This window comes from Thermothelomyces heterothallicus (assembly GCF_042370625.1).
Source record: "Thermothelomyces heterothallicus CBS 202.75 unplaced genomic scaffold P884_scaffold_6, whole genome shotgun sequence".
Classification (NCBI taxonomy): Eukaryota; Fungi; Ascomycota; class Sordariomycetes; order Sordariales; family Chaetomiaceae; genus Thermothelomyces; species Thermothelomyces heterothallicus.
Window position 1 is genome coordinate 1,428,219 of NW_027192567.1, and position 11,472 is coordinate 1,439,690.

Sequence of the window (11,472 nt, forward strand, 5' to 3'; positions counted from 1 at the left end):
GGTCGGTCCTTCTCTGTAAGTCGTCTCGATGCGTTCTCGAGGCCGGGGGTCGAAACGGTTAAGAGTACTGGCAGTTGGAACTCCACTACGGCAGCACGGGTTAGACAGCCGTTCGAGAAAGGAAAGCCTTCGGGAAGCGACGGTGGACTTGTCCCGGGAGAAAGAAACAAGAAGCACGAACCTTTGCCTATGTCCGGACTCGCCCGCTTCCATAGCGGGTTTCCTGTGTTCCGTCGACGATAGCTCCTACGACCTGACCAGAGCCGAACCGCGGGACCATGCGAGCAGCGCGCAGGAGGCGGACAACGAATGTTTGATGTTGAGAAGACTGGTGCGAAATGTCCGACTTTCCCCTCCCAAGCTTTTGCTGATTTTTGTGTGACCGGGCTGTTTCTTCTCTCTCTTTTTCTCTTCTTTTACTTCCCTCCTCGTCCTCCTGTGTGCGTTCACATCCAAAAAAAAAGTCGTCCACAACGGGGTAGCACTCACGAAGACAGACCGGTGCCACACTCGGTGACAAAATATAGGTTAAGGCAGACTATGAGGGGATCCGGACGGTCGGTGGCGGACGTTGCGGTTATGAGTTGTTTCCTGTTTCTGTCAGGAGCTGATTGATCTGGCTGGCCGTGCTAGGGGGAGGGGGGGCTCTGCAGCCGCTCCTCGGGGTCCACACTTGGCGCGGTGAGCACTGTGTGGACTTGGTGAGGGGCGATCGAGATCAACTGGACCCGCCCGGGTTCCCGTGGAAATGGTTGTGGGAACGTGCCGTCCCCCTCCCCATTTTCAACCATTAACTTGTCTCACGGAGCGTGACCAGGTCCCTCAACCGGGGACCACCCCGGCAGCGCCCCCGTTGGGAAAGGAAGCCAAACACGCCAAGCTTTCATAAACGTACCGGCCTGTTCCGTTTCGCTGGTCCCGACTCTGAGTACATACAAGTCTCGTTCAGATGTGTAGTGTACGTACCGCAGTACGTGGGGTACATTCGGTACATGTATTGGCAATCAAAAGGGGAAGCGCAGTGGCGCTCCCCATCGTTCTCGATGGTAGCCATGAAAATTAGCTAGCAGCGAGGCTGACCCGATTGACTCAGTCCTGATTCACCTCATTGATGCTGCATCCCAGCCCACGAAATCGGAGGAACCCGTTTCCATGCACGAGTGCGCGGTGTGGTTATTCGATGGGACTCCCTGATAACGTTAGACCAGGCGGTTAATGAGTAGTGTACTGTGTAGGCATGACCTGTCAAAACCAGGAACGGCGAATAGGTAGAAAGCGGAGACGATCGTGGCTGCAGGGCGTCGTCGACCAGGTGCCGTTGTATGCCATTGGGTCAATGCAACAGGACCATGGGTCGGCCAGTCTCGCGTGGCCCGTGGTCGATTGATTAATCTTGTGCCTACTACGTAGTGTGACGAAAACGAGCTGATGGGAAGGCACCTACATGTGTCAAGTATGGAGATTCGCTACGCGCTGCATACGCTATCTGGGAAATCTAGGACCTTCTGTAGTGTTGGAATAACTAGGTTAGGTACCGTTTTAGTGCGTCCCTACAATACTACTAGTACCAGTTATTTTGCAAATGATCAGGTTCACGCAAAATCCAGGCACATCCCAGAGCTGCGATCTTTGGACTGTACACACTTGGCTGAAAGTTTGCCGGGCTGGCTGAGGATGGCGAACTACGGAACTGTGAATGGAAAGTTTAGCCACGTTCCGCTGCATCAGCTGGGCGAGGCATGGCTTGGGGAGTTGAGCATCTGGAAGGAAGTACGGATCCGTATGCGGCAAGGAAAGGAAGTGCGACCCACATGTCGCGGCCGAAATTGGCTGAGCCGGCAGATTGTCGACCTGGTGCAATTGTCCTAGGCGATCAAGACGGGAAAGAAGAAGCCAGGGAGGGCGCCAGGATCGAAGGCCAAGAAGCTCGCAAGGCGGGTTATATATTAGGGTACCACCAAACTGGATGACCTTTGCTTATCGGGCTTCCGGCTGGCTGATGCCCTCGGAGGCAGGATGGGATCCGGACAGGCAGACACAGGCACACAGACACACACACACACACAGAGAGAGAGAGAGCGATGGAGGGATGGAGGGAGAGGGAAGAGGGTACCGTCTGTTCGCATTGGCGACTCTACCGCCGCCTCGCTAGATGAGCAGTGCTTCTAGGAGTGCCGTAAGTGCAGATCTCGTCGTGACAGTTTGATCGTCCGATCCCGGTGCGCTAGCGTGTGAATTGTGCTACGACCGCGCTCCAAAGATTGCAACCGGGGGAGCGGAGGGCCCAGAAAGCAGCGACCAGCAAGCGCCAAGCCCACAGCGGGAAGACGTAAGCATTGTGGCTGCGAGCAAAGCGGAGCAGGCAGCTTTTGGGGAGGGCAGGAAGCCTTGTTACTCCACAGTAGGTACCTAACGAACGGCTCCTTGCGATGACGCTACGCCGTATCCGTGCTCTAGTGTATACAAGTATTTAGTGGATGGGGGTACCTCTGTACTGTACAACAGTACATATACTACACTAGCCCTGTCGCCAGCTGAGGTGACGGGGTCTCGGCATGTTTTCTAGAAAGAAATGTCTCAGCCGCCAAGACAGACTAGGTGGATGCTCCCCCTTTCATCCCAGAAACATCAAAAGTCTCGTACTGTACATACACTCCTCTAGTGGTGCTTGGCTGATGAGCTGGGAGAGAGCAAGAGGGGAATGCTTCCCTTTTCGGCGACCGGCCCCTTGGGAGGGAAATAACGGCCGGCCCACAGCAGACCGGTGGGATCGTGGTGCTGTCTGGGGAGGATCCAGCGTAAGGATGGCGCGGCAGGTGCCACTCCAGATTCCTCTCGAGGAATCTATCACGCCCCCAATTCCCTCTCTCTCTCTCTCTCTCTCTCTGTGTGTGTGTGTGTGTGTGTGCGTCTCAAATCTCGGAAATTCCATGCATGGGGACGAGCGCCACGAGCATGACCTTTCCCAAGGCAGAGATGACCGGTCGGCAGCGTGGCAGCGGAAGTGCAATCTGCGGTGCCGCAACAGCCAATTAGGCGAAACGGGCTTCCTCGATCGGGATCTGGCCATGCCATCTCCCCCCACGGAGACGACCGAGCCCACAGCTTGCAAGGGTCACGAGATGAAAGGGCGGAGCCGGTTTGGATCCGTGACGCGCGCCGTGGGTTGGCTTTGCTCGCTAATCGAACGGTTGCATCGGGCCTCTGAAGGTGAGGACAGATCCGAGAGGAACCGTGCAAGATAGGAGACCCACCGGACCCGAAGAAACAATAGGCTGCAGGATAACCGAAAAGACCCCGTTCAGCAGCAGGCCAATCAGATAACTCCAGTTTTAATGGGCGGAAACAGGGTGTAGGTACCGTAATCTACCCAGCACCACCTCGCGTCTATGGACATACCTGAGTGCTGTAATAGACGCCACTCGGTACGCCGACCTATACTACTTGCGTGCGAGCGTACCTACCTGGTACCTTAGGCAGGGTGTGTTCACACACTCTCAAGCGCCATGGAAGTACGGATTTGTACACGCGCGGTACAGCATCTACAACCCCTCGCAGGACTGGCATTCGGCCGGAGGAAGCATCAAAACAGATCTAACGAGCTGGACACTAGTGTAGAGACGAAACTCGAGTCCCGGGGTTGGGTGGTAGTTGTGCCCAAAGATGAGGTGGGGGAGAGGTGGGCTGGCAGGATCGTCTGGCTGAGAGGCGTGAATGTGTTTGTGCATCAAGCAGTCAAGATCTCACTCATATTTAGCGAGGTAGGTCACGATCAACAGAGGACCTTATGCTGGGCTTGCAGGTCCCTGGATGCGAGCGGTTTTAAACGCTGTCCCATTGGTTTGCCCCGATCAAAAGGAGGCCAACTGACGCCGCCCGGGATGAACAAACTCAATAGCCGAACCCTGTCCTGTCCGGATGCATCGCATCGTTGGCAAGTCCCAGGGAGGGTGGTGCTCCCGAATCAGGCAGCTCATTCATTGGCTTGTCACGATCTCGGGGTCATCGTCATTTCCTTCTTTTTTCCGTTGGGAGAAAGTTCGATTACCAGACCCGCATGGTTCGACACGTGCGACGCACCCCACCGTGCCCACCACGCCTACTTGGTACACTACTCCGTAGTGTACACTAGTACGTGTAGTACGTAGTAGTAGTGTATTAGCAAGCCGCCGGTGCTAAAAATACTCTCTGCACACTGTTCGGGAAGCCCATCACCGTCACACTGATGCATACTCAGCTTCATCCAAAACCAAATGTTGGCAAAAGCCCTGTCACTTGGCGAGCCCGCGTCGACCTAATGTTTGGCTTCGTGCTTCCCACGGCGGCACGGGATCGCCTTACCTGCCAACTGCTTGCCCGATCGAGTCGGCGACCTTTTAGGTGGGGGTTGGGCTTTCTCTGTCCTCGCATAACTGAACACTTACTCCGTATTAATTAACTAATCGCTTTTGCACAGTAACACTAGGAGCCTGGGTCCTCGACCCCTTGGTTGCGGAGCCGTAACGTAGTGTATTGTACGGAATACTACGTACACATATACACTACATCCGTACGCTAATAATCCGTACGTTTACACTATTCCCTTGCTTGCACAGTACACAACTTTCAGAAAAGTGCGTACAGGGGATACACTCGGGTACGGAAGAGGACCCGAGCCTAGCACCCATGCAATGGAACGGAATGCTGGAATTTGAGAGTGGAGACCCGATCCCATTCCAACGGCGCCCGATCGCAGAGTCCTTGTTCTGTAGCAATATCTAACGCAAACCGGCCGACCGACCAACCGACCGAGCTACCGACCGGCAGGGATAAAATACGGATCATGAAGAGGGAATAGACCAGTTGGTCATTTGGTTCGCAACCCTCGAGGCGCCTATGCGGGCGATTCCCAGAATATTGGGTCCTGTGCATGCAGTGCACGCAGTACACACCGTACTCTGTACACTAAATCACGACCCCAACATGAGGGGCAGTGTAGTCATACCGGGTTAGCTATCATCCGAAAAGTCGGCTCGAGTAGGGAGGGGGGATGGAATTCTACACCGTTCTCGTCGTTCCACACGCTGGCCAATGTAGGATTGGATACGCCAAGGACACTACTCCGTACAGAGAATCCGTCTGATGGGACGGCCGGCCCGCAGCCGCAGGATCGCAACCGTGACCCGTCATTGGGAACTTTCTTGGCCCGCCTGCGTGCTGTCCAATACACAGTACGCATTACACCGTACATAGTCCATGTAACTACAGGACAAAGCCGAGTGATTTAGGAAAAAAAAAACGAATAAACAAAAAAAAGCAACCAATCTCCCATTCTCTGAAGTCGCCTTATGAAACCCCCAACCAACCAACACCGAACCAGTAGAAACCCAAGATTAACTATCCGGATTACTTTGTCGACCACATGGGCGATCGCATCCTGAGCATTCTGCGGGATGAGCCCCTGCGATCGGGAATAGTGCCCAAATAGGAAAATGATAGTCCGAGGCCCGGGGGGCAAAACGTGGCCAGCCTTGCCATTGGCCCCGCGGCACACAGCCGCGCCCGGATCAGGCGATGACTGCAGGAAATCACATCTCACAACCTTCCCGCTGGGTTCTCGGAGCGGGCCCGTTACCGATGTCGCTCCATGAAACCGGCGCGCCCCGTCAGCTTGTGCGCTGATCACGGGAAACGCTGACGGTACGGAAAGGAGGAGTGAGTACGTGTCATTGGAGCAGGGAGTACGGAATTCATGCGCTACCACCAAAAAAAATAATAATTATAATAACTAATAATAATAAAAAATACACCAGGTATGCAAGATGTCCGCCCGGATTTTGGCGAGAGAGAAGGGCTATCGATCACTACTAAGCCAAGGGGGGCTTCACCAGCAACGGTGTAGCATTCCTTTCGCTCCCCCGGCTGACCCAAATCCGCTGCGGGCTACAAGTTAGTTATCTCGACTCGACGGATACACTAGTTATCTGGACTTGCGGTGTCCCGTGCCCTGGACAAGGCGCCGACGTGTACGGGAATAACTAGCGTGGTGTTACTGTGGTATGTGGTGAGTGCATTACGGTCCGTACATGCGTGTGGGTGGACATACATAACACTACGCTACAACTACACTAGCACTAGCCTGGCAAGACGCCAAATCGTCAGACTGGCCCGATGCATGATGGGGGGGGACATGTCAGATGCAGTCGCCGATGGGGTCGCATCGTGCCTGCTCCTGCATCCGAGCATCAATCTACATAGTACATATCTGGTCCCCTCCTCCAACCCCTGTCCGCTGCCCGCACACGTGCCGCATGACGAGATGCCGTCACCGCGCACCCACTCGGGATCTCTCACACTCTGCTCTCTCTCTCTCTCTCTCTCTCTCTCTGTCTTTTCTCTCTTGGTCCAGTCACCGGCTGAATTGGGTGAGGAGAGAAGGAGAAGGGGGGGAAGAAGGGGTGGGAGGGGGGGCGGAGAAGAGCAGGGACTTTGTGTCCATGTGTGCCATGCCATGTGGCATGGCCTGAGCCTGTCGAACCTTTGCGGGAACGAAACGGTCAGTTGGACTGCTGATGAACCATGAACCAGGAGAACTCCGGCGCGCTTTTGTTGATGGCCATTCCCTTCGTTATTCGGTTACCGAGGTCCCTTCCTCCTCCCCCTCCCCCAACAAGGTGGCAAGGAGATATATCGTCATCTGAGTGAGCGATTATGCTTCGGACGCTAAATTACATGCCCACCATCCTTTTGCCGGGGATATTTCTTTTGTTCTATTTTTTTCTAGTTTTATTAAGGCGGACTCTACCATTGGCTGATGACCCTAGCCATGAGTTGACCTCTCGAGGCATCACCGGCGAGTTGGCAAGAAACAGGTTCACTTACGGCTTAGGTTGCTGCCACTGGCGCCAAGACCCAGTGGTTTCGGGAAGCTCTGGCGCAGAAACACGGCTAGGGCCCGCCCGTCCTTCCCCCCTCAATCAGGATGCGGTCCAATCTCGATGGGTCGCTGACAGATGACGCAGGCCTCCTCAGCCTTGTGGCAACCTTCGACCACTGCTGGCCGCGAAACGGAACCATACGTGCGCCCCTCCCCCCGTTTTCCGTGACCGGGGCCATGCCCAGCTGTACGCGCGGCTTTCGTGTCGTTAACGTCCTGGGAGAAAGCGGGGGGAGGGGGCCCATCTTGCATTGGGACGCCCATTGGGTTGTTTGTCATCGATTAATGTTACTGGCTCTTCAGGCTGAACACGAGTTGCCGGTATGACGACCGAGATTGGCACCGTATCTTGCATTTCGTTCGATCTCTATATTGCTCCGATTTCCGATCGCGTGATCGGAAGATTCCAAGATCCCATCCGTTTTCTGTGCCCGAAGCGGAAGGAGGGGGGGGGGCGGGGGAGAAACGGATGGGGGAATATGCCCGGTCTCTCACACACACACACACACACCACACACCACACACCACACAAAACACACCATTAAAAACTCGTGTCTTTCTTTCCATGCACGCACTACACCGAGTGTAATGCTGATAATAAAACCGCCGAATCTGCGAACAGGCTTGGCGGCAATCAACCGAAAAGCGCCCTATTCGGGGGCCGGGTGCAGTAACTACCTCGTACTCGCGTTGTGCACAGCCATCTCGAGTCTTCCTTTTGGCGCCAGCTGTCGCTCGGGATCAGAAACTGCTTGGAAGCTCGTCTACGCAAAGTTCGCCCCAGAGAAAGAGTACCCTCCGCTGGTGTTTTTCATCTCGATACCGCACGGGAGATCTGAAATCTTGGGTGACGGAGAGCTTTGTATACGCCGCCCTGTCAGTCGACTTTTTTTTCCCTTTTTAATTTTTCCCCCCATTTTCTTTCCTTCTTTTTTTTGTGTACTCCGGAGGCCAGAGTTGGACACGAAGGCGGAGCGAGTGAGTGCGCTCAACTCGGTACCAGCGCGAATCATGACTCCCTCGTCGTTGCACTGCACCAGCACACACTCGAGAAAGCGTCAGCTCGGGTCCCTCTCGAGGCTCACCGGCCACGTATTTGGACCAAAGAGAGGAGTGCGAGAGCCTCGGGCATGCAGCCTTCCTTCCTCTTCCCCCCCCCCCCCCCCCCCCCCCCCCCCCCCCCCCCCCCCCCCCCCCCCCCCCCCCCCCCTTCCACACACCAAATATCGTCTCACGTGAGCCCTGCCATTGGTTCGCCGTTTGGCCGGGTCGGCACCTGTTGGTCCCTCGTGGTCCATTCCCCGGGCGAGAGCGGCCCGAGACCGAACCCGATGGCCTGACTGACGGTTAGTTATCCCCAATCCTGTCTGTATTCCTGTATTAGTTAATGTTAGCCCTCTTGGAGAACGGAGGACGGAAGACGGAGCAGCGCCACACCACATCCTTGGGTCCTGTCCACCTCGCACAGTAACTCTACATAGTAGGTTTCCTTGACGTGGACTGGGCTGACCGCTCTCGAGACGTTGCCAACTCTCTGTTTGAATAATTCCGCATCCGGATTTGGTTTGGCTGGTCACCGAGGTTGTTATCAGTTGTTACCCGCGGGAACCCATCATGATACAATAACCGACCAGCAAGCATTTGCTAGCTAGCACCCTGCGAGTGGGACGACCCTGGCTTCGGCTCGTGCATACATACTCGTGGTATGTCAGGACACAGCAAGCTCAAACCCAAGCTCAGAAGGTCCTTCTTCTCGGCGCAAGCCACCATGCATGACCCGTCACAGTTGGGGGCCTTCGTTTTACACAACACTACTCCGGATTACGTCTGAACCCCACGGGACGGTCATGATGTGATTACGTCTCGAGCAGAATTGCTGACCCGAGAACCGACAGAACGGGGATGGCCGGACTCTCTCACCTCCGATTACACGGGTGTCTTTGAATTGTCCGCACCCACAAACAATATACACTACGCAGTAGTTAACTGTACGTACATACGTGCGGAAACTACTCAGACACATGCCACGACTCCGGAAACACCCATTCATGCTTCTCAGGCCTGCGCACCCCAACCAACAAGACATTTCCAGTGGGATAACGATCAGCTCCCGGAAACCAAGGGAACAGGAACAAACTGGTCCCCCGGAGGCGTGAGAGTGGCACCTGCGTAAGATGGCGCCGTGTTTGCGCCGTGCGCGACGCGATCGGCAGCCGCTATCACCATTTTCATTCACTCTGTCTCTCCCCCGCGACACGGGGGCGGGAGTCCCTGTTTCGCCCCGCCCGATCTCGAGATTGGCCTCGGGTTTCGCCGAGCCAGGGACGACCAAAGTCAGCATGGCACGCAAAAGTTCCGAACGGACCGGTGCCACTCCTCCCCGATGCTTGGATCGGGCGATGCTGCTAGGATGGTGTACTGGATACACAATCCAGCACCAGCAAGCACACCCAAGGCGTGGAGGACGCGGCATGGGGGCCATCCAGATCACTGGGACGCGACCGCTGGTTTCGAAGAGAGAGCCTGTCGAGTCGGGCCCGGAGTAACTAAACTAGTGTACAATTACACTACCCCACGCCTCGTGCCGATTACACACATACACACATACACACATACACACATACATCCATACATCCATACATATATACATACATGAGGAACGCTACTTGTACACTACACGACGAGCCAGTGTCCAACAGATGTTAACCCTGGACAATGTCAGGTATGTACTTCGTATGTACATACGGAATACACACGGACACAGGTGAAGTGGAGCGACTAGTTACATGCACATAGCGTTCTCCCAAAAGGGTCCCCCCGAGCCAGTCTGCTGGGTTTCCCGACTAACCGTCGAAGGTAGTGACTTTGACGATCGGGGCACCCAGCGAGCCCGAAAACCGCCCCAGCCCCCCTTGCTCGTCTCCTGTCAAACCGCCAGCGCCGCGGCTCGACGGATGCGGATGCGGATGCGGAATGATCCTGCGAGGTGCTCTTCCCCCCCCCCCCCCCCGGTTCTCTCCTTCCTCCTCCCCTGTCCTGGATCGCGCTTCGCCCATCGTCGTCCCGAGCGGTTTTTGGCATTTCAGCTCGACTCCACTAGCTCGCAAAGAACCCGCAGTGCACAACCATGTACAGACGTACTGTACATAACGACATACAATACGCGTTCTGCCACGGCGCCCCTCTTATGCTGTCGTTGCCCGGAAAAACGGTTGTGGCTCGGCTCTCGGAAGCGAAAAAAGGGAAGGGATGCGAGGAGACGTGTAACTTATGTATGTGCGTACATACACGTGCGAGCCATGCGAGGCTACTGCGTGACGACTTGTATGCAACTGCATGTGTCTCAGGCGCAATCCAGCAGAAACCCAACCGTCCCCCCCTTTTTTTTCCCCCCTTTTTCACCTGCTGCTTCGGCAACTAATGCAAGCGTACATACGGATTACAATACGCGGAAGAGTGGACCGAAGTAACTATACTGCAAGCAGCGTAGTGCACCAGGCTAGTTATTCGTGTACCCTAGGTTCACGCTAAGTTAATGTCAACAAAACGGATTGGCCGTGTGCCTGAACGCGGCATAGTCTATGTAACTACGTATGCACAGCACACATCAGATAGCACGTCCCCGCCCAATCTTCCCGCAGCAGTGGCTGAAACATATGGGTTGCACTCCCTCTCACCGGGTCGTTTCCACTTACTCGACCCGGAAATCTGGTCTCTCTGCAGCATCCTTCCATCTCTCCCCAACCCCCCGGGCCGGGACCGGTCTGGCAGGGATCTGCTAGCATTGCTTGCTTTCTTTGCCTCCGCCCACAACAAGCACAACCTCTCTCGTACCCGAGGGAAGGGAACGACAAAACTTCACCAACGAGTGTAGCGTAGACGAATGTGGAGGTGGGCTCGATCGTGTCAGGGGCTTGGGGAGAGAGATGAGAGATGAGAAATGAGAGACGAGAGACGAGAGACGAGAGACGAGTGAGACAATGTGGTCGGGGGCTTACACATAGTGTACTGTACATACATAAACAGTACTACACACTCCACTAACGTTAACTGCTTTCTCTACGGAATAACTAGTGTACATCCGTGCATACGAAACTACAAACTAAGGGGGGACGGGTTGTCCCGATGGCGCACCGTGCGACTTGCGTTCCCTCTTCTTTGCTTTCTCTCTGTAGTTAGTTAGTTAATCCGTACTTTCTTTTTGATCCCCCATTTTTTTGGCGCAGGAATGGGTTCGCCGTTCCCCAACATGATCCCTTCCCCCCGTTCTCTCTCCACGCCGGTGACGCCACAGGAAGCGGCAAGTCATACGATTTCGATGGGGGTCAGCTTGCCCATGTTGTGGAACGGCTGGCGCTCGCCAGTTGGCTTCTTTGAATGGGAGTCTCAGCGCCAACGACGCGGCAACCCCCCCCCCCCCCCCCAAAACAAAAAAGCCTCCCCTCGTGACTGGAGTGAAAGCCTGGGAATGAATGGTCTGCTCATAAACCGGTAGATATCTTCTCAGCTGCTCTGGTCAAAGGGCGGGGAGGAGGGGAGGTTAAGGGTGTTTACCC

At 55.2% G+C, this 11,472-nt stretch overlaps 1 protein-coding gene across 1 annotated transcript; it reads right to left on the minus strand.

Annotated features, from left to right (window-relative positions):
- Positions 1-8,292: 8,292 nt before the first annotated feature.
- P884DRAFT_257588 (uncharacterized protein) lies at positions 8,293-9,852 on the minus strand. The gene is made up of 3 exons (XM_069441158.1): positions 9,773-9,852; positions 8,812-9,638; positions 8,293-8,619 (listed from the first exon to the last, which is right to left on the minus strand). Exons 2-3 carry the CDS (start codon positions 9,396-9,398, stop codon positions 8,565-8,567), a joined length of 642 nt encoding a protein of 213 aa, XP_069299521.1. The 5' UTR covers positions 9,399-9,638; positions 9,773-9,852; the 3' UTR covers positions 8,293-8,564.
- Between the last annotated feature and the right edge of the window lie 1,620 nt (positions 9,853-11,472).

What these genes read in the sequence shown, in the direction of transcription:
- P884DRAFT_257588 (XM_069441158.1), bottom strand. Translation starts at nt 9,398, where the DNA reads ATGGCCCCCATGCCGCGTCCTCCACGCCTTGGGTGTGCTTGCTGGTGC. An exon ending in AGAGTCCGGCCATCCCCGTT is followed by an intron (nt 8,620 to 8,811) that starts CTGTCGGTTCTC and finishes GTCCTGACATAC; the next exon opens with CACGAGTATGTATGCACGAG.